General features: G+C 52.1%; 1 protein-coding gene across 1 annotated transcript; it reads right to left on the reverse strand.

The window, feature by feature from the left end:
• Nucleotides 1-1,142: 1,142 nt before the first annotated feature.
• SLC26A9 (solute carrier family 26 member 9) lies at nucleotides 1,143-22,048 on the reverse strand. Its single transcript, XM_036442682.2, has 20 exons — nucleotides 21,886-22,048; nucleotides 17,998-18,137; nucleotides 17,786-17,896; nucleotides 16,991-17,166; nucleotides 15,094-15,258; nucleotides 14,190-14,342; nucleotides 13,786-13,868; nucleotides 12,884-13,031; nucleotides 12,487-12,600; nucleotides 12,000-12,077; nucleotides 11,350-11,445; nucleotides 9,587-9,693; nucleotides 8,798-8,867; nucleotides 8,570-8,662; nucleotides 8,319-8,432; nucleotides 7,376-7,666; nucleotides 6,258-6,312; nucleotides 4,762-4,907; nucleotides 2,322-2,393; nucleotides 1,143-1,347 (listed from the first exon to the last, which is right to left on the reverse strand). The coding sequence occupies exons 1-20, from the start codon at nucleotides 22,008-22,010 to the stop codon at nucleotides 1,300-1,302; spliced, it is 2,385 nt and encodes a 794-aa protein (XP_036298575.1). The 5' UTR covers nucleotides 22,011-22,048; the 3' UTR covers nucleotides 1,143-1,299.
• Nucleotides 22,049-22,096: the final 48 nt, after the last annotated feature.

The following is a 22,096-nucleotide window of genomic DNA, read 5'->3' on the forward strand; positions in this document are numbered from 1 at the left end:
ACATGAAACCTATGTATTTCCAAGTCACAGTGGGTTCCTCCAGTTACCTCCTTATGTTCAGAGAGAACTTAACTCCTCTTCTCATCTTTCCTAGAAGGAGGCAGCCTCGGGACTTGAGTTTGTTAAGGAATCCCTGTGGGGGAAGACCCAATCTGGGTCGGCCCTTCTCCATGTTCTGTGCCTAGGTAGGGGATGTAGCTGGTCTTTTCGGAGGGTGAGGGTGGGGGTGGGGGAAACATTCTCCCTTGCTTGGCTGAAGGATTCAGGCCCCAAGCTGACAAAAAAGAGTTAAAGTCATTGGCTCTTGCCAAGTGAAGAAGGATGAGACAGATTTCCCAAGTGGAAAAAGCATTTCCCTGATGGGCTGTCAGGTCAGGGGGACTGTCAAGGCTCCCTCAGGTCCCACCAGTTTTCCCTAAGTTGGCACTAGCATTCTACCCCCATCTCTGGTACAAAGAGGGAATCCCCAAAGCTTTTGTGCAGAATAACTGGTACCTACTGCCAGGTGGCCAGAGGATTCCTACTATCAAGCGGAAGGGAGCAGCCCCCGAGGGCAGGGGCAATGGTAATGTTTCAGGAAGCCGGGGCAGCTTCCTTGGCGAACTGCTCTTGGGGAGGTAGTTCTGCGGGCCTCGAGGCCCCTGGCTACTCCCCAGGCTCGACTCTGATGTGTTGAATAGCATGGAGGTCCCAGCAGCCTGGAGACGAGGAGGAGGAGGTTGTATAATCACCAAGACAGAGATCCTGCGTTAAGGGGAGTACAAGGTGCCAGAGGTGCAGGGCTACCAGGAACAGAGTGGGGGCAGCTGGAAGGGGCAAGTGACAGAGTCCTCAGCAAGTGTGTTCCTGTGTCCTGTGACAGCTTGATGACACCATTTGATACTAAGCCATGCATGCCAAGGGACACTCTTGAAGCTTTCACTCCAGGTCAGCATTCACACGTTCCCTCCTGTTCTTGGTTCATGCTTCCAGTCCAGTAAGTCAGGGCCTCTGGTCAGCTGCCATGGAGAGCAAACAGGACGCTTGCTGGCCAGGATCACGAGGGTTAGCAGCAGCTTTCCCTGCTTCTGAGACTGGCTCGCTCTAGAGATGCCAGGAGGGAGGCAGGGTGACGAGAAAGGAGGAGGAGGAGAAGGAGAAGGAGGAGGAGGAGGAGAAGGAGGAGGAGGAGAATAGAGAGGAGCCGACATCCTAGTGGAGGTGCTGTCCTCTCTCTGCCATCTGCTGTGATCCCAGGCTCATCCTTCATGAAGTCCCAGGTGCCATGCGCTCTGGAGGCAGCCTGGGACCTGCTGGGCCTCACAGGGCCGTCAGAGTCTCTGTGTGAAACATGCCCCCGAACATCTCCTGCCGGGGAGGAGAGGGGAGGAGAGGAGCTGCGTTAGATTCTGGAGCTCTGCGTTGGGTTCAGAGTGGCTTAGGGCTGAGATCAGACAAGCTCTGTAGTCCTTTCTAGCTGATAAACTATTTTGGTCCTTCCCATCAGTTTGGAACATGCTGGAGATTCCAAGGGACCTAGAAAGCAGCCTGCCAAAGCTTCCTGGCTCTGGCTGTATGTCTCAATGTCTCCTGCATGCCATCGACACTCCCAGAGGTGTGCTCAGAGGGCCATGGAATTCAAGCCCGTGAAGACTGGGAAGAAGCATGAAGTGAGATGCTATTTCTATCTGGTTTCTTTTAATTCAGGGTATCAGGAACAGAAGGCCCCGAGGGGATAACCCCTCCCACCTGCATAGCTCTTAGCTTTTAAGGCCTGTCCACACGGGATAATATTGGTCCCACTAGAATCTGCACCCTTAGAATTCATCTGGCCCTACCACAATATGTTTCCTAAGACAGGGGTCTTCATTTTGTTCACAGCTGTATGCCCACCCTGAAACTGGATAGGCAAGCAGTAAGCACTCCGCAAACACCCGTTGAGTTAATGAAGGAACAAATGAATCCCCTGCTAATCTTGTGAGGTGGAGGGGACTTTGTAATGATAAAAACCGGGGCCTGGTGTTGTTATGTGGCTTGCCCAGGACCACGTGAGTGATGTGTTGGAGAGTTAAGAATAGATATTAGTTCTCTAGGACTAGATCCAGTACTCTTCTCTCTTCCTCCCTTCCCGCCCCCCCCCCCCCCCTGCCTTTCAGGGAGTGAGAAGAATTAAGACCTGCTATTAAAAGAAAGATGAGAAAGACACTTTGTTAACTTCAAGATGACTGTTCTGGCCTGGAGGTGAGAGAGCCCATTGAACACCTTGGATTTGAGAGGGTCTCCTTCCTTCCCCTGCCCTCCACCTCCCGCCGCCCCCCCCCCCCCCCCCCCCCCCCGCTCACCTGCTCTAAGTCCCAGTAGCTGGGGCTCTCCTCCTCCGAATCGTATAAGGAGATCTCAGGGTCCACTGGAGTCTAGAGGGAAAAAGCGGTACAGAACGAGCTCCGTGACAGAACCACACAGCCTGGTGCAGGGTGAGCTCCGTGACCGAACTACACACACAGCCTGGTGCAGGGTGAGCTCCGTGACAGCCACACAGCCTGGTGCGAAAGGCAGGCTTCTTTCTTTCTTTTCTTTCTCTCTCTTTTTTCTTTTAAAAATATATTTTATTGATTTTTTACAGAGAGGAAGGGAGAGAGATAGAGAGCCAGAAACGTCAACGAGAGAGAAGCATCGACCAGCCACCTCCTGCACACCCCCTACTGGGGATGTGCCCGCATCCAACATACATGCCCTTGACCGGAATCAAACCCGGGACCTTTCAGTTCACAGACCGACGCTCTACCACTGAGCCAAACCGGTTTCGGCGAAAGGCAGGTTTTCGGTGGCACCATGTGCTCGGATGCACAGCTGCTCTCCTGCACCTTTTCTCCCCTCCCTCACCTGCTTACAAAACAGAGCCCCGTTCTGCCTATACCAGAGGCTGCCCTCTGCGGGCATTTTAAAGGCAGGGAGAGTGTACTTAGCTTACACTGACAAATGGCCAGCTGCCTGACTTCAGAGAATCTGAAGTTTCCTCACCAAACTCGCTTTGCTGGCTTTTCTACTCATCGTGCTGTTGAAAAGGGGGTGGTGTGATTTATAGAGATGAATATATTCCGTAATATGTAAACATATTACATATTGTGGAGAGCGGCTACAGTGTTTGGACAGGTTCAAGCCTTGGACTGATGAGAGGGCACAGCCCTCCCAGCACAAGTATAGCCAACAGCTATGGCTGTAAGCTTGAACCTATGGTCCAAACACGTGGCCCCACGTGCTTGAGTGAGGCTGCAAGGAAACAAAGCTTGATCAGGTGCATGTAATTGAGTGGGATTGAAACCCACGGGAATGTTGTAAAGATCTTGCCCACACCCTCATTTTGCCTCTTGGCATCTGGTATACAATAAAGACACAGCTTGTAGTTTGTGGTGCTGTCTCTAGCTCTCCGTCAGAGAGAGCAGTGTCCCACCGAGACCCAGCCTTCATTCTCTTGTCTGTCTTTTCTCAATCCTTCACCGCCGCCACTCAGATTCTCCCTTGGCCGGGCTGGCGTGGCACAACATATAATATAAATTATTTTAAAGACATAAACTGTAATAACTGGACATTATTTGTACTATAACAAATGATAAAGATCTTTTTTGCTGTGTGGACAAGGCTCATTAACTGCGCTGCATAGTTTCTGTCTACATGTCGAGGGTGGGAGCCAAGGTCTTGTGTATTGCTGGGCAGCCTTTCAGTACCTGGGACAGATGGCTTCACCTTCATCAGTTTCTTAAAGCAAAGAGCACATTGTTGCTCTGGGGCCAGAAAAGGCTTTGCTATGATCCCAAGATGGATAGGGCCCAGTTTTATCAAGGGCTGAGACACAGAGTATTGGGTGGCCGAGGACGGGCTGAGCTGGGAGGGGACTCTGGGAGGTGGAGGTTGCAGAGAAGGCCTGGGTGGGCTTTTTCTGCCTCCCCAGCTTTTTTTTTTTTTTTTTTTTAATTCTACAGTGTTATTTGTAGCTCATTTGCATACCACTTACTGAGATAGTAAATTAGATGTCAAGAAACTGAGATAAAATTCAAATCTAGTTTCTTCATCATCAGCCGAAAATCTGCAAGCTCTGTTAAATTTAAAGAGGCAGGCTTACCCTCTCCCCCCTCCAAATCTCTTCTAGCTGAAGGAGGAGGAGAGGTGAGCAATGCCAGAACATGGGACATAGCTGAATTGGGTGTTTGTCTGACTGGACACTAATTTTTTTCATCTTTCTTTTTTTGTTTTTGTTCTTATCTGAACATTAATATTTTAATTTTTGTTTTTGAGAGAGAGGTAGAGAGAGAGAGAGAGAGAGAGAGAGAGAGAGAGAGAGAGAGAGAGAGAAACAGTGATGAGAAACACCAATCAGCTGTCTCCTGCACAACTCCTACTGAGGATCAAGCCTACAACCTGGGCACATGCCCCGACCAGGAATCCAACCAGCAACCTCCCGGTTCATGGGAGGACACTCAACCAGCAAAGCCACCTGGCCAGGGCCGAACATTAATATTAATAAAAGATTTTACCATATACAAAGCACTTTCAAGTGACGTAAAAGATATAGCTATCAGTTATTCCTAAAGCAAAAAAAGAAAAAGAAAAGAAAAACGCATTGAGGTACGCAATGTTAGTTTTGGGTGTCCATTCTACAGGTAAGGAAACAGATTCAGAATTGGTTTTGGCACACCAAACTTTTCCTGTGCTCGTTCTCATGCCCCCTGGTCCTGCTATTTCCGTGTCCTGGGACCTAGGACCCCGTAGGTGCCCGGGCCTTACCCCTTGGAAGTCAGGTGCTGGGGCCACTTCTCTGGCATTCGCCTGGGCAAAGAGGACCGCGTCGTGAATGCTGGGAAAGACGTGGTTGTGCTCTAGACACCCATCTTCAAAGACGCCTCCATGGCTAATGTCATTGTACACCTGAGCTGGAGGGAGGAGAAGACCACCTTCAGAACGTAACAGTCAGTGTGGATTGGACCTGGGGGTGGAGGGGGCGTTGGTGAAAGGATAGGAGAGAGAGGCCCGGAGGTCACTCTCTTGGCCTCTGAGGGCTGTGGCATTGACCTTGCAATATCAGTTTGGGACAGCAGAGGGCAACGTGAGCTTGAGGATGCTGAGCCTCCAACCCAGGGCAGAAGGAAGCAGTTTGATTCAGGGAGTCGGTACTTTGTGGCCATTGAGAGGGAAAGGCGAAAGTAGTTCCTGAGGAGGTTGCTGCCAGGTCTGTCTTCTGAGGGCCCTTCCTTCCTCCTGCTGACCCAGGACTTTCCTGCAACGTCCGTGTGTGGTGGAGCTCCTACCCCTCCCGGATCTCGGAGCTGATTTCCTGAGGAGTGTCCGTGAGGGGGCAGGAACCTCTGGCTCTGACTCTGGAGCATATGGCCCACGCACATCACTGCCATCGCAGACGCCCTCTCCCAGGGCTGGGACATGCTCAGGCCAGTTCTGAAGGTGGACAGGCCGCCCCCGGAAGGGCTCTGACCCTTGGTGGGAAGCAGGGTGTGCGAGTAGGTGTCTCTTCACATGCTCTTGTGTGTCTGTGTGCACGTGCTGTGTGCTCATGTCCCTGTGTGCTAAGGATGAGAAAGTCCACTGCCGTGTGGGTATGCCCTCCGGCTGTGTATATGTGTCCTGTGGAGATTGCATGCATATAAAACTGCATATCTGTATTCCCCCAGTAGTAATGATATATGTTTCATTTATTATTCATGGACTTTCAGATTTAGAGAAGAACCCCAAATTCATCTAGTCAACCTCCTTATTTTACATCAGAGGATCGGTGTACGAATTCATGCATGGGGGGTAATCGGGCCCAACAGGGACACGAGAGGTTGGCTATGGGAGTGCACTGACCACCAGGGGGCAGCTCCTATGATGAGCGTCTTCCCCCTGGTGGTCAGTGTGCGTCTTGGCGACCGGTTGAGTGGTCATCTGGTCATTTGGTTACTTAGGCTTTTATATATTTAGACAGGTGACAATTGATCCTTAGACAGATAAAGTGACTTGGCCAAGGATACATGGCAAATTAGAATCCCAGTTATCTTTTCTTAACTCCATCATCTCCCACTCTGCTATTGAGATCCCTAGGGTGTTTACACAACATGGCCACAGTCTCTTCTGACTTGTGTCTCAAGCCTTCCTGAGCAGGCAGGAGTTTGGGGGACTATATGGGTGCTCTCATTTCCACCCCCTTCCTTGTTCAGCATCCCTCCAACCTGTTTGTTCCCACCTCACCCGCTTGCCAGTCTTTCAACCTCCTAAATGCCTTCTCTTACCATGGATGTTCACCAAGAAGACCTTCACACCGATCTTCCCATAGGTGGAGCTCAGCTAGAAGCACCGGGGTAGGGGCGATAAAAGGAAAGGAATGTTCTGAGTGGATCTCCAAAGTGATTCGCAGAACCCATTTCAGAGGGGAAGCCAAGCAAATAAGCAATCCTGAGAGCCCCGCAGCGGAAGATAAAAATAGCAGCAAAGCACACACCACTTCTCGCTGGAGTGTTGGCTCGAGGCTTCTCTGAAAGGCAGGGAGGAAGTGGGGCTTTGCCAAGGAGGCGGGCACTTAAAGTCACCACGGCCCCTTCTGATGGGACCAGAGCTTTCCTCTCAGTAGCTTAGGTTCCCAGACTCCACCTCCTTCCCCACATTGTGGCTTCAGGCAGAAGCTGCAAGGGAGACCCAAGGCCTGGGGAGGCAAGGGTGGCAGCCAAGGCCCACCTGGATTTCAGATCCAGGCCAGGGAAGCAGGCTGAGCTCCGAGCTGGGACGAGCTTTTGGGGTACCTGGCCAGTGGTGATGTCAGCCCTTATATCAATACTATGCTCTCCTGGATCTGAGCCAGCTCTGAGGTTGGCTGACTCAGCCCTTGGAGGGGGTTGCTGAGAAGCAGTCAGGTGAACACATGTATTCAAGGTGCCCTGTGGGCAGCCTGTTTGGCCCAAGGATGTGGGGCGCTGGTGTTATTTCTTCCCTCCTCAGCTGGCCGGGACTGGCTGATGCTAGAGTGTGTGGGTGAGTGTGGGAAGGAGCAGCAGACCATGAACCAGGGCCAAGCTGGACTCCGCTCAGAGGACCCTGGGGTGGGTCCCTGTGGCAGGCGAGGGAGCTTGTGATGGCCTCTGCTAGAGAGGGGTGCTGTGGGGGGGGGGTGCGACAGGGGGGCCTGGACCTCTGGTCTCCCTCTCCAGCCACCCATTCCTTGTCTTGGGCTGTCTGGGCCCACTCTGCACAGAGCCCCTTGTCCTGGCCACATCTGGGAGAAAGGTACCCTTCGGGCCCTTCAGTCCTATTGGTATGCATCCTCCCTCAGCTTGTCAGAATGAACGCTTCAAGCAAAGCGAGAGTATGGGTGTGCATGGGGGTGACTTGTGCTCCCTGTGCACAAGGGCCTCACCTTGGCCAAGGCTTTGATGCCCATTAAGTCCACAAAGCTGACCCCACTCATGTCGAGGATGAGGGTGTGGAAGGTGACGAAGGGCGGGACGCTGGCCAGCGTGTCAGTGGGCTCACGGGGGGTCTCGGCAGGGGCTGGTGGCTCGCAGCGGGAAGCTGGGGGGCTGTCGGGGCTGAAGGTGATATAGGACACGCCGCTGCTGCTGGCACCGTTCGCTGGCGTCTGGTTGTTGTTGGGGTCGGTCGGGGAGGGGTTCTCAAAGTCCTGCTGGAGTTCCTGCAGGGAGACAGTCTGGAGGGAGGGGGTGGGAGGTCAGCCAACCGAACTAGACTTTGCTGCAGCTCAAGCAGGGCCAGGGGAGCCTGAGGGCGAAGGAGAATCACTGCGCTTGATCCTGGTGAATACAAACTCCGAAAACCTCATGGGAGAGGCATCCCCCAAAGGCCCATCCTTGGGCAGGGCCTGCAGCACGGTGTCTCATGACCCAGACAAAGTTGGAGGATCCCTCCAGGAGAGGCACCGAAGCTACTGCCTACTTCATTCTGGGAGGGAGCCTTTGGGAAGAACTGAGCTCTTTTTTTGCATTTTCCATGCAACTGATCTCTTTTTTTTGCATTTTTCCATGCCTGCCTCTTTCTCCCACATGCATCTCCACCACGCTGTTCTGAGTTGGCTGGGTACCCTAGGAAATTCACTGCTGCTCCCCTCCACCCCCCAGGTTGTTCATAAGTCCATGGTTCATATCCTATGTTAAACACAGCATGGGGGGACATGGGAGCTGGTCTCCCCTCACCCACGGATAAGAACGGTCAATGGCCACCAAGCAATGTCCACGGAGACTTCTGTCTTTGCCTGGAAGGGCACTGGGGGGGTGGGGAGGGGCCCCAGGGTGCAAGATCAGAGAAGGCAGGAGAGACCATGGCTGGCCCTGGCCTCAGTTCACCTTGGTTTTCATAAATAGAGACTTCCTCTGTTGTGTGGGCATTGCTCTCCCCCTCTCCTGCTTCTTGAGGTATTTTTGCTTGGCCAGCAGCACTTTCTGGGCGTCCACGCCCGTCTGTGGGGAAAGAGTCAACAGCAGGCGTGACCTCTGCCCTCTTTGAAGGAGGCCTGCCCTTGGCTCCCAGCCCCTTCCTTCCACCTTCGGATCACTCTCTGCCCAGCCTTTCTGGTCACCGAAGGGCTGAGACTTACCTTGGCAATGACTTTTTGCCTGAAGATCTCTGAGTTGGCGAAGTAGAGAGGAGAGCAGTAAGTGACAATCTTAATCCCCTGGATTTCCCGGACCTGTGACCGGGAGGCTGAGTTTAAGTAGCAGAAATGTCTTTATTGATGTTTTATTTAAAAAATCCCTATCCCTTTTATATGGGGACGGGGGGGAGGTAGGGCAAAAGAGGAAGTTCACAGGCTTGGATTACACACCCTATTGTAGGTCTTGGGATTCACATAAATGTCCGTGTCCATGACCTGGGCCAAAGTGTAGCCATTTCGACTGGATGATGAAGAAGAAGAAAAAACGTAAGTGAATGCTAACAGCCAACGGGCCTGGAGGGATGCTGGGGCTGGGGGCTGGAGCAGAGGCAGGGTTCCTTCTGCATCCCTGGGCTTGCCGTGTTTGTCCTTCGGCACCGGGATGCATGTCTGGTGGCTGAACTGTAACCAGAGGGATGACAGGCCCTTGACATAGCTCCCGGACTGGGGCTTAGTGGGAGAGAAGGAATGGAGGTACACATGGTGACAAGCTTAAGTGGCCCTAATGTCACTTCCTGGTCTTTAGTCCTCAAGAGGTGAAGGTAGGGTTTCCCTAACATTTAGCATCCTTCTTACCCTGGCCTGGACACTCTGGAATGTTCTATTGAATCTCTTTATAGGAAGGACACGATATCTGTCCTCTGGCCTCATATGCTCCTGGGTGGGGTCCCATGTGTTCTGGTGTCTGGTGCCTTCAGAAGGACACCGAGTCTTACCCACCTGATCTACCCCTCCTTTCTCCAGCCCCCGGCCCTCCAAGACCATAATGGCTTCCTCTGGGGTTCCCAGGATATGGGAAGTCAGGCAGCCTAGCCTGTGCCCACAGTCCTGGCTGGGTTGGGCTCTCCTGAGGCCTGGCAGCACCTCCTGTGCCAGGCCCAGAGGCAGCAGGGTTGGTGAGCTGGCTCAGGGTCGCCCCCTCAATCCCCATTGTGTCTTTGGGGAGGGGCTGTTACTTACAACTGGGTCTGGAAGACCACAACGAGGATGGAGAAGGCGACACCCACTGCCACACCGTAAGGCAGGCTCAAGAAGAAGGAGGAGAGGAAGCTCACCACCCAGACACACTGTGAGGAAAGAGATATGAAAGCAGACCTGGGAAGAAAACTGCCTCTTCCAGGAAGTCTTCCTGGATTTGACATGATCGTCCTCTGCCAGCACAACCCAGACCCACCCTTCCACTTTCATGCCAGTTTTGCACCGTTTAATGCTTTGGTGACATTTGTCCCTTCCTCTCAGATTGAGTGTGGCCCCCTGCCCTGGTCTTGTCTTGTTTTTAATAGACAAGCCCAGCACACCCAGGTCTTTGAGGGCATAATGATAAGAGCAAGAGTCTTGTGTCAATCCTGAGTTCCAAGTTTCGTTCTCCCACTTCTGGCTATGTGAGCCTTAGATGCCTAATCCACAAAGGGGGAGCTATAACACCTGCTTCATGAAAGGATGAATGAGTTAAGAAACAGAGAGATCCCAGCCTAGTGATGGGCACCCAATGGGTGATTGAAAGGCATGAGTACCTTTGTCCATCTACCAGTAAGCTGGGAATGCCCAACACGGGCTTACAGATGCTTCCTGGCCTGATGGCCTGGGGGCCTGGTAGAATTGGATTCAGTGTTGATTGTTGGCCCCTATGTTCTTTTAAAGTTCCCCAAACAGCTCAAAAGAGAATAAATCTACCCAATTTCCATAGAGAATTGTGAGGAACAGATGGGAACCCAGAGCCCTATGAATATTCAGGATTAATTGCCAGAGCCAGGGACGGTTGGGATGGGGTAAAAGCAAATCCATGGGCTGGGAATTGGTACATCAGTTTTCTCCTTTCCTCACCACTCACTCACCTGTCTACTACGTAGCCAGGTGGGTCACTCACTTCTCTGGCTCCTGTAGGAGACAGCCCAGCCCAGACGTTTGGCGTCCAGCACTTGGAGTTCCAATCCTGACTCCACCATTTACTACCTCTGTGGCCTTTGACGAATTATTTAACCTCTCTGAGCCTTGGTTTCCTCATCTCAGAAGAAGATGAGGAAATCCTCTCTCATAGGTTACGGTGGGGCTTAAGTGGGGATAACACAGTGTCTCCAATACATGTTAGCCTCCTCCCTATTGTCCAGTGGAGAACATGACTCACTGCAACGTAAGTCAGATTGTAGAGCTCTACGGTTACACGGTGCTTTCCCACTGTGATCTCATTTAATCTTCAGAACCAGTGTGTGACGCAGCCTTTACTGTCACCCCCATATGCATGAGGAAACAGAACTCCAGAGAAGTCTAGTAACTTGCTTAAGGCTCTGCTGGCTTTATGTTCTATTTTTTTTTTTTTTAAACAACAACATGATTTCTTCTGTGTTTTTTTTTTTTTTTTTTTTTTGAACGATGAATCAAAAAAAAATAAATAGCTAAGTTTTATTGAGTACAGATACAGTTTGGACAATGTGCTCCCTTCTTGTATTGTCTAATTTCTTCCTCCTAAGCAACCCTGGGGATGGGGGAGAGCAAGAAATATCCATATCACAGATGAGGAAGCTGAGACGCAGAGAGGTTAAGAGACTTGCTATTGACTATAGAGCCTGTGAATGTCTGTGTTAGGATTTGAGCACAGGGTGTCTCTCTAAAACCTGAGTTCGTAGCACCTGGCGATGCCAGTTCTGAAGCAGCTAACCAGAAAGATCATTCATAGGAGAAGGGACAGGGCTCAGACAGGTACACAGAGGCCACCTGGTACCTACACAGTCCAGCTTGCTCTTCCTCCACAGGTAGTAGGGGTCGGCGAGTTGCTTGAGGGAGTTCTTGAGGTTGACAGCTATCAGGGCTCCCAGCACAGACTAGGGAAGCAGAACATTGTTCCTGTCACTGGGGTGTCCCCTTCTCCCTGCCCTTCCTACGAACACACCTGACCCTGGAGCCTGGCAGGGCAGAGCTGAAGCTCAGAACACTTCTTCCCCAGAACCCCCAAATCTCTGCACCCAGGTTTAGGATTGGAGAGCACAGGAGCTAGAGCCATGGGACCCATCCTGGCCTCCTCTTCACCCCTCCCCTCTTCTCTCACACCCGTGGCCCATGCCTAGAGCCTTCCTATGCTAGGGCTCATGGGTACTTGTCAACTGACTAGGGACTCATTCCTGAGGTTTGGAGGCTGGAGTCTGGGACCAGCCCTGAACTTGTGAGCTGTACCGCCACTGGCACATCACTTAGACACTCTCAGCCTCAGTTTCCCTAGCCTGTAAACTGGGAAGAGTAAACCTGTGTTGTCTACTGCACAGGCTGTGATTAGGCCAAAGTGTGACAATGACAACACTTTGTAACCTGCCACATGACTCTTAGGAGTTGCTTTTCCTGGAGTCTTTTGCTGGCCTCTGTTCTCCTGCTGGGCTCTTACCTTGGGGAGAGGGTATAGATAGGACCCCAGGACCAGCATGGTGATCATCACCACCAGAGACACACACAGGCTTGCCACCTATTCAGAGAAAGAGTTGGGAGGAGGGAGTGTTGCTTCCGATTGGTTTCCAATAGATGCCTTTGGTGGAATGGAGACCAGGGAATGGAGAGGAAGGCGGGAGAAGCAGCTGGCCCGGCTTGCAGGTTTCTGGGATCCTCTGGGGCAGTGGTCGGCAAACTCATTAGTCAACAGAGCCAACTATCAACAGCACAATGTTTGAAATTTCTTTTGAGAGCCAAAATTTTAAAACTTAAACTTCGTCTAATACCACTTCTTCAAAATAGATTCTCCCAGGCCATGGTATTTTGTGGAAGAGCCACACTCAAGGGGCCAAAGAGCCGCATGTGGCTCGCGAGCCGCAGTTTGCCGACCACGGCTCTGGGGCAACTGTTCGGTTCCCCATCCTCCTCCCTGGCCCAGCGCTCACCTGGGATTTCCCTCCAGCTCCATCCACAGCCAGAGTGACGGAGAGAGCACAGCAAATGACGTGGATTTTAAAGAAGGAGCCAAAGAAGTTGCTGCAGCCCAGGGCAATCATCTCCTGTGGGACAAGGGCGGGATTAGGGATGGAGATGTGGGCATGGGGTAGCAGGGTGGACCACACCGAGTCGGCCATGCAAGCTGGATCTTGGACCCAAGATATGACCTACTACTCTAAAGCCATACACACCCAATTAAGCAGAGGTCAGCTCTTGGGGTCATACCCCCTCGCCACTGGCAGGCAGCTTTCCTTACCTCGGTCCAGAGCCCCAAGTTATCTTTTCCCAGGGCTCTGTGGGCCCCGGCCTGTCCTGTTCAGTCTTACCGGGGGTAGCAGGACCTACCTGGTTAGGATCCACGTCATAGCCATGCTTGCTAGCCAGGGTCCGACCCATAGCCAGGTTGATGACATAGCCCACGATGGCCAGGGAGAAGGCTGTGCCAACCATGTCCTTCCACTGTGAAACCACAGGCAACACAGGAGTAGGGAACCTGCCAAGGAGCCAGAGGGGAGGCAGGGCCCAAGGGTGTGAGGAGAGGGAGGGCACCGAGTCCTTCAGCAGCTCACAGGGAGCAGCAGGGCCCCACTGTATGCCAGGGTCTCACGTGGTTACCCTTTCAGCCTGAGTCCTCAGTACAATGCCGGAGGGCCATCACTCCCATTGACAAAGTAGGAATCCGAGGCTTAGAGGACAGGGCTTGTCCAAGGTCTCAGAGCCAGTAATTGGCAGGGCCTCGTTGGTTAACACCCAGATTCTGGACTCTTTACTCTCACCAGCCCCCTGTGTTGTGAGAACCCCCCACCCCACCTGCTGCAGTTCTGCAGCCCAGCTCTGAACGGCCCCTCCCAGGACCCAGAGGGCTGCCTGGCACAGAGTGGATGCTTAACGAATTTGGTTCATCCTAACAGCTTCCTGTCCACGTGGATAAAAAGAGCCAATGCATTAGAACAGGGTGAAGAGCCAGATAAGGGCTGATCAGGGAGGCACTGCTTTAATAGCCCCACTGACTGAGACTTCCGGGGGGAGTGTGCCAGTTAAGACTCGCCGTTCATAAAACAGCCAGCATTGGCCCCTCGTGTGGCTCTTCTCCGTAATAAGTCATAGTCGCGGTCCATAGCTGGGCAGTGTCATAGGGTTTAGGATGCACTTTCATAGAGTTCATCTCAGCTCAGCCTCTGAGCCCAGGCCTTGGTGGGGAGTGCTGTGGGGTTGGCATCAGGCTTTCCAGCCCTCCCTGGACTCACCCATGTTGGATCTCCCCCACGATCTGCATGTGATACTTTTGGGGCATCTTACAGCCCCCAGAGATAGCTGTTGCCACCACCACCTGCAAACCCCAAAGTGGAGAATGGGGATTGGTTTAAAGTTGGGGTGAGTGCAAAGGTTTCTCTCAAGCCTCCCTTTTCTCTGGGGAACCCAAATCTCACTTGCCTGCCTCTTTGAGTGGAGACGACTCCAAGGGAACAGGAAGAGTGGGGCCATATTCAGGGAGGTGGGAGGGATTCATCTCTGACTTCTTGCTCTACTGGCTGACAGTGGAGGGGGGTGAGACTGGGGAGGGGCGCCCTGGCCCTGGCTGGACCTGGATGTCTCTTCTCCTAGCCTCTCTGATCTGGCCCTCAACACCCAGTCCCGGTTGAGGTCTTACCACAATCATCTCTGTAGGGATGGGGAAGCGGATCTTGTGCATGTAGCGAGCGTTGAGCTCCTTCACCAGCACCAGGAAGACGCCACTAATGAGGGCGAAGATGAGCGAGGCGATGTTGGTGTGGGGGAGGTTTTTGCAAATGTCAATGAAGGTCTGGTGGAGAGAGCATCATGCCTATGGGCTCCCACTGCTTCTTCCCCCACCACCCGCACTCCTGGATGGCTGACCCCGTGAAGGGATATCATCAGTATTCATGGAGGCACCCAAGCAGAATCCAAATATTAGAATTGATTCTAATCAACAGGATTGATTCTAATCCACCTCCCACTCCTCATCTTCTTTGTAGCCCAAATGATCCTTCAACTGCCAATCGGACCTGAAGCCATTGCCTAGGGGACAGACCTCAAACATCATTGTCTAGTCCATGCCTACCTTTCTAGCCTCTTATCAGAGTCAAAAAAATTTGGCTCTCAGTAGAGAGTCCAGAATCTGGGTGTGAACCTGATCAGGAACACAATGCTATTTCCCACCACCCTCTCCCAAAGGGCATAGCAGGAGCTCATGCTGGGTCAGGGATGCTGATTCCCTTTCTCTTCCTCCAGAAAGAGTCCAAGTTAAAGGAAGAGGGTAGAAACTAGACATAAGGAAGGACTTCCCAGCCAGTGGAACAGGGAACTTAGTACCACTCCTTTTCTACAGTGATTAACCACAGGGAACCTCATTGAACCTTCAAGGTCATGTGTTTGACCCTCCCTCCCAATGTGAGAACCCCCTCAGCGTCCTCTCCTAACATCGGGTCAGCCGGCCCTTGCTCGGGAGCATCCCATGATAAGAAGCTCACAACAGTGAACTTGGCTGTTGTAATGAGCTCCTCCCCATTTGCAGGGCACTATTCTAGACTCACAAAGACGATGGACCCTGGGCCTGTGTAGGAAGGGATGGTCAGTCCAAAGATGTACTTGAGCACCGAGATCAGGATCTGCAGGCCGGCAGCCGTCATGAAACCCCGGATGAAGGACTCGGAGAGGTAAATGGCCACAAAGCCAAACTGCACGAAGCCCAGGCCCATCTGAGGGGGAAATGACCAAGAGGGTCAGCAGCTCCCACACTTGCCTGATCCAAACCCAGGGCTGGAGTTCTGGGCAGCTCTGGGGAGCAGCAGCCCTAGGGAAATGAGTCCTTTGTGACCTTGTCTTCCTTTTTAATGTGCCAGCAGAATTTTGGTTCCTTAAGGACACTGGCCTCTTTGTCACTCCACCTCTCTGTCTTCAGTTTCCTCATCCCGTGAGTGAAACTGGCCCTCCCTCAGTGTTTCCTTGGTTCGTGGATGACTCTGCCATCCACCCAGTTGGCCAAACAATACCTTGGGAGTCATCCCTCCCTCACCTCCCACATCCCATCTACAACCAGAGCCCAGTTAATTTTGCTCCTGGCAAAATGTTCCTCATGTCCACTCCCGTCTCCGTGGCTTTCTCCATGGCCACCACTGGTCTAGGCCCTTAGCACTCTTTTTAAAAAAATATATATTTTATTGATTTTTTACAGAGAGGAAGAGAGAGTGATAGAGTTAGAAACATCGATAAGAGAGAATCATCGATCAGCTGCCTCCTGCATCCCCGCACCCCCCCAGGGGGGATGTGCCCGCAACCAAGTTACATGCCCTTGACCAGAATTGAACCTGGGACCCCTCAGTCTGCAGGCTGACACTCTATCCACTGAGTCAAACTGGTTTTGGCAGCCCTCAGCACTCTTGCCTGGCTCTCTGTATGGTCCCCAAGAGGATTAATTCTAATCCACCTCCCACCTCCTCATCTTCTCCGTAGCCCAAATGATCCTTCAACTGCCAATTGGACCTAACGCCATTGCCTAGGGGACAGACCTCAAACATCATTGTCTGGTCCATGCCTACCTTTCTAGCCTCTTCTCTGGCCCGTCCCCAAAGGCCCCCTGCCCTCCAGTCCCACTACACTCCTTGCTTTGCCATTCCTGGTCAGTTCACCCTCTCGGAGGCCTCGGTGCTTGGGGGGATCTTTTTCTCTGCCTGGACCAACCTTCCATGCTGTATTCTTTTGCTTCCTGGTCACTTCTAGTAATCCTTTAAGACCTACCTCTTCTCTTGGAGGAGAGGCCGTTCCTAACTCTTTTTGGTGTTCCCACAGCGGTTTGTACGTAGTTCTATTATGCTGCTTATCTCACCGCCTACAAATTTATCTGTTGACATGGCTATTTCCTCTGCCGGGCTGAGAGCTTCTGGAAAACGTGGCCTCTTTCTTACTTATCTTTTATCCCCAGGGCCTAACCAAGTTCCTGGCACAGTGAAATAGCTAGGAAACATTAACTAAATGAATGAAGGCATGAAAGGTGCCCTCTGAGGTTGCTTCCTGCGCTTGCATTCTATCAGGCGGTGTTTTCCTTCACAAAACCCAGCAGAATCCTTTGCATGTGGCAAAAAGAAATTTGTGAAGTGCAGGTGATGCCATGGCTTGGAGCAGAGGAGGCTGGTGGAGGATAAGAGAAGACAGGAAACAGGAGGACTGTGCTGGCAGAGGGCTAGACACTGGAAAGGGAGTGGAGAGAAGACACGAGTGTTGAGATAGTCCAAACTCAGGACAGTTTTATCAGGTGTGGATGCTGGCCGTAAGGACCTACTGGGGGTGACATCTGGCTTTTTAAAGTCTTTGGGGGCCCTGAGAATGGGAAAGACGGAGGAGGTAGAGCCCTAAATCAGCTTTAACATCAAAGCTGGGTCTTTGAGTCAGGGGCAGGGTAGTCTGATGGCAGGGATTTGGCCGGCTCCTCACCTGGATGATGGCAGTCAGGCAGGCTAGTGTTGCTGACACGTGCAGCCTCTCAGCATCCATTGCTGCTATGTCCACATGGGTCTGGTTGGTAGCATTGTTGAAGACCCGGAACTTTGACTCTGGGGCCAGCTGCAGACAGATGTTACCCACCAGGATACTGATAACAGCAAAGGTACCTGTGGTGGCCCACCCAGCCAGCGAAAATTAGAGGTTTGGATCAAACCCATGGAAACCATCAAGGGGCCCAGGATTGCTCCCGACCTCCAAGGGGATGGAGCCCCAGGGCCTCCAGGCTGCTCTCCAGCATAACACCATGCATATCTGACCATGATCTACTGTTTCACCTTAGCTGTTAATATTATTTTGCTGGACGCCTGAGGAAGTGTGCTTGGAAATACAAGCAGGACCCGACCCAGAAGCAGGCCTTGTGACCAGGTCCTTTCTCTGTCTCACTTAGCACCAGAGAACTCCCAAAGTCCCCCTCCGTGGCCTGCTGGGACCAGCCTGGGGTTAGAAGGTCATTTCTCACGGCTGTTGAGCACTTTATGGCACACGGTTTATCTTGCTGCACCAAGTCTCCCCCACATTCCGGGAAGGAAGGCAGAACAGGTAATGCTGACTGAGCTCGCAGAAGCTAAGTGGTTTCTCCAAGGTCACGGAGGACCTGGGACTGACACAGTGATGGTCCCTTGAGAACCAACCGGCACCAACTGGAGGAGTAGGCAGATGGAAAAATCACCCGAACCCCTTTCACCCCACCCGTCCTCCTGCCTGCTGGGAGGGGAGAGGTCTTACCTGGCACCATCTGGTGTATACCCCCCAGGAAGAAGTAGGTCAGGAGGGGGAAGAAGGAGGAGTAGAGGCCGTTGACTGCCGGAAGGTTGGCTAGAAGAGCAAATGCCATGCCTGCGGAGGACGAGAGGGTGAAGGCTCAGGGGCACAGGGATCACGGAGGCCACAGAAGGTGAGGGTGGAGAGGAGCAGGCCTGGCTGAGAGGACCCCTCACCTTGTGGCACCTGGATGGATCCACCGCTGAGTCCACCAAGCAGGTCGGGGACAATGTAGTCTTTGATTTTGTACTTGGGGAGCCAGGAGAGCACAGGGAGCAGCCCAAACACCACGGTTTTGATCTTGGCTGGGGAACATCTGGAGGGAAAATGGGCAGATGTCCAGGCAGCGCTGCCCCGGCTTGGGCGCCTCCAAGTTGGGGTGGGATTACAATATCCTGTTGCTGCTCATCATTCATTCAAAATTCATTCAGAATGTGATGAGCACGCGTACTGGACAGTAGGCCAGACACTGAGAAGGAAAAGCAGGGACTTTCTCTTGAGAACCACCAGCATATCCTGTGCATGAGCTGGAGGCCTTCTGATGAATACTGCCTGCTAGGAAATCTGTAAGACTTGGCTTAAAGGCATGGATTTCTTGGTGGCTTAACCTTCTGAGTTGTCAAGTCCAGCCCATCTCAATTGGCCCATCTCCAGGAAAGGCTTCTCTGAGTTCCTGGGACCCTTGTCTGGGCTTCTTAGCTCCATGAGTGCCCCATGTTTAATGACTTGCTTTTCATCTCTCTCACCCACTAAACAGCAAACCCACAATGGTGAGAAGTCTGGCTCTCTTGCCATTTCTGCACTACATTGGGGTGCTTTGTAAATATATGTTGAATAAATGAGTGAGTGAATAAGTGAAAGGATGAGCCGGTATTGAAACCCAGTCTGGCTCAGCCAGTGTTGACCTATGAACTAGGTCACAGGTTCAGTTCCTGGTCAGGACACATGCCCAGGTAGGGGGTGTTCAGGAGGCAGCCAATCAATGATTCTTTCTCACCATTGATGTTTCTACCTCTCTCTCCCTATCCCTTCCTCTCTGAAATGAAAAAAAAGAAAGAAAGAAAGAAATGCCCTAGTTGGTTTGGCTCAGTGGTTAGAGTGCTGGCCTGCAAGGATTCCAGTCAAGGGCACATGCCTGGGTTGTGGGCTCAGTCCCCAGTGTGGGGGCATGCAGGAGGCAGCTGATCAATGATTCTCTCTCATTGATGTTTCTGTCACTCTCTCCCTCTTCCTTCTTCTCTAAAATTAATAAAAAAATATTTTTTTAAAAAGGAAACAAAAAAAAAAAAAAAAGGAAACTCAGTCTGTTCAAGTGTATATACAATAAACTATCGTGGCAGATTAAGTATTTACAGTTGTTTGCATGGAGAAATAATAATACAATAATACAATAATACAATAATACAAGAATAAACTGTGTTTTGTGTACTCAGAACTGTAACCCTACTTTTGCCCCACCTTGTATTGCTAAACACATTTTACAGATTTAGGCTTACCATTATCTTTCTACAAGTGAATGCCATACATTTGCTTGCCGACAGCTCTAGTTACCGGATTGTTTGCAAGGGGATCTGACTCGGGATCCTTTTCTCCCCCACTCCCCCCCAAGTATTCTTGGTAAAAAGAAGGAATAGGTTACAGGCGCGTTGCTAAACCTTTCTCTTATGGAAAGTGACTGTGTTCTCACTGTAAAAACTCAAACAGCACAGAAAAAGAAACACAACAACAACAAAAGCAACTCAGTCTGAGTAGGGGCTGCTGCCATCTTTCTGAGAACTTCTCCTAGAGGACGGCTCCATTGTGCTGCAGGGTGTGCGCCCCGTGGACCCAGCATCCTTCATGTGCGGTGACTCCAAAGCCAAGTTCGTTCCCCTGCTAAGCCCTCTGGGAGGGAAGATGGGAGCTGTTCACTGATTGGTGAGTGCAGGGTGGGAGAGTTGGTCCCTGCCCTGTTTGTTGAACACCTTGCGGCCCTTTCATAGAAACGTAGGAGCGGTCAGAACAAGGGCCTGCAAACCGGAGGGTGACAGCTGGGGGATTGATGACTGGAAGAGGGTGGGAGGCATTTGCTTTGCTTTTGCCAGTTGCGGGAACTCAAATATCCAGGGCCCAGCGGATGACTCACTGGGCCGCTCTGATTAGGCCTCCTTTCTTGCTCTTTGCTGCGGTTCAACAATAGTTTCCCTGTCACTGGGTCCCCTGGATTTCACCCAAGGCTGAAACACACACAGAAAATGCTTTGCAGCCTGTATTGTCCGTGTAGACTTTCTACCCGAACCAACACTCGGTGGAAAAGCACCGCCACCCACATCTGACTCCCTCATCCCCTCTGGGGCAGGTGGACGCTTCTCCCATCCCTGGGATGATGAATGGGAGTCAGACTGGTGGTAAGTAGCTTAATGCATCTCTAAAGCCTTGTCCCAGGACAGAAACATCCCTGCAGGAACTCTCACAGGCTTGTTTGTGGCAGGGAAAACTGGACTTGTGAATAGAGAACTGGCTAAGGAAAGAGAAACAACCCACTTGAAGGTTCATTCCTGCCCAGCCTACCTGCCCAGCCTTACTTGCAAGCCTGCCTTAGGTTGAGCAAAGCAATCTGAAACTTGAGAGAAGAGCTAGAAAGTGATGCCAAACACCTATACAGAGGCTCCGAAGGCAAGAAGGAAGTGGGCAGAGGGATTAGCTTTCTTGACATTCATTCATTCATTCACTCATTCATTCATTCAACAAATATTTATTGGAGCACCTTTGGTGTGCCAGGCACTGTTTAAGGCTCCCATGCCAGCCTCATGAGAATTCTTAGTTCCCTACATCCCTTCATCGTTTTCATCATCTCAAACTTTTAGGACAACAGCAGATACCCGCATCCCTCCAGCACAGAAACAATCCAAACGTGAATTCATTGGGCACTGAGGAAGGCAGAGCCCACCTCTCCGAGGAGCACAGCTGTGGGGGCAGAGCCTGAACACCAGGCACCCCAGGCCCTGATGAAGCCTCTCAGGAGAGGTAGGGTTGGGCCCGGGCTTTTGGTGAAAACTGAAGTGGGTGATTCCCCTGGTCTGAACCAGTTCCACCTGCATCTCCACTCCAGCCACTGCCAGTGACCTCAATCCAGGTAACTGAATCAGGGAGTGGGGAAGAGCAAGCCAGCCTACAGTGAGGCCTGGGAGCGGCCAGCGCGCCGTCTGCCAGAAGCCTGGGAAGGGGGAAGGCGAAGCGGTGGCCTCAGGCTCCTGGAGTGTGGGTGTAGACCACCACCTTCGAGGCCAGGCTTCACCACCCACCACCCCACTTCCAGGGACCTGACACTGGAAATGGCCCAGAGGCTGGAGGGACCACATCCTGGTAGGTACCCTTTAGGGGCCGCCTTTGGGCACTCTCCGGACCAGGAGAAGGAAGGACCATCTAGGATAAGGTGACCAGATCATCCCGCTTTTGGTGGGACAGTCCAGATTTTTAACTATTTTTCCCGTGTCTCGCTGCATTTAAAAAAAGTTCTGATTTTTGGAAAGAATCTTTCAAAAAAAAAAAAAAAATCAGGACTTTTTTTTTTTAAATGCTGCAGGACCCAGGAAAAATTGTTAAAAATCTGGACTGTCCCGCCAAAAGCGGGAAGATCTGGTCACCTTAATCTAGGAGGGAAAGAGGGCAAAGAGCATGGGTGATGGTGGCTTCCGATGTTTATTGACAAGGAGGGGATAGGACATTGCAGCAAAGGGCTCTGATGCCCCTCACCCCGTGCCGCAGCATACCCGCCTATCGCTCTCTTAAGAACTCAAGAAACACTTGAGTGGGCTGAGTTTATGGCAAGAAGACCTCATGCAGGGGGTTGGGGATGGTCCCGCTGAAGCTGCGAGTGGTCTTTGCTCCTCCTCCCCATCCTCCCTGGGGGGTCTCAGGACAGTTGAAATGATGGGACCTTCCATTCAGGGTTCCACACCAGCCCTCCCAGGGCTTCCCCCGAGCCCCGTGTGAGGGATGCTGGTGTGAGAGCCACACGCCTGGTGCGGGAGAGACGTCGGTGGGGAGCAGAGGGGAGGAGCCTGGGCGCTGGGTCATGTTACCTGAACGCATAGCGCAGCTTCTCTCCCAGTGGGTACGTCCGGTCCTTCTTCTCGAACTCATGGTCGAAGAGGGTGAGGGAGTACGCAGCTCTGTCTACCACGTAGCGGGGCCTGGGCTGGCTCATGTCTGGGGCATGTGCGGGCTTTGGGAGAAGCAGACAAGGGGAGGGAGGGTGAGGGACATGCCTCCTCAGTGCCAACCTTGGGCTTC

This window comes from Pipistrellus kuhlii, unplaced genomic scaffold (genome assembly GCF_014108245.1).
Source record: "Pipistrellus kuhlii isolate mPipKuh1 unplaced genomic scaffold, mPipKuh1.p scaffold_m20_p_18, whole genome shotgun sequence".
Lineage (NCBI taxonomy): Eukaryota > Metazoa > Chordata > Mammalia > Chiroptera > Vespertilionidae > Pipistrellus > Pipistrellus kuhlii.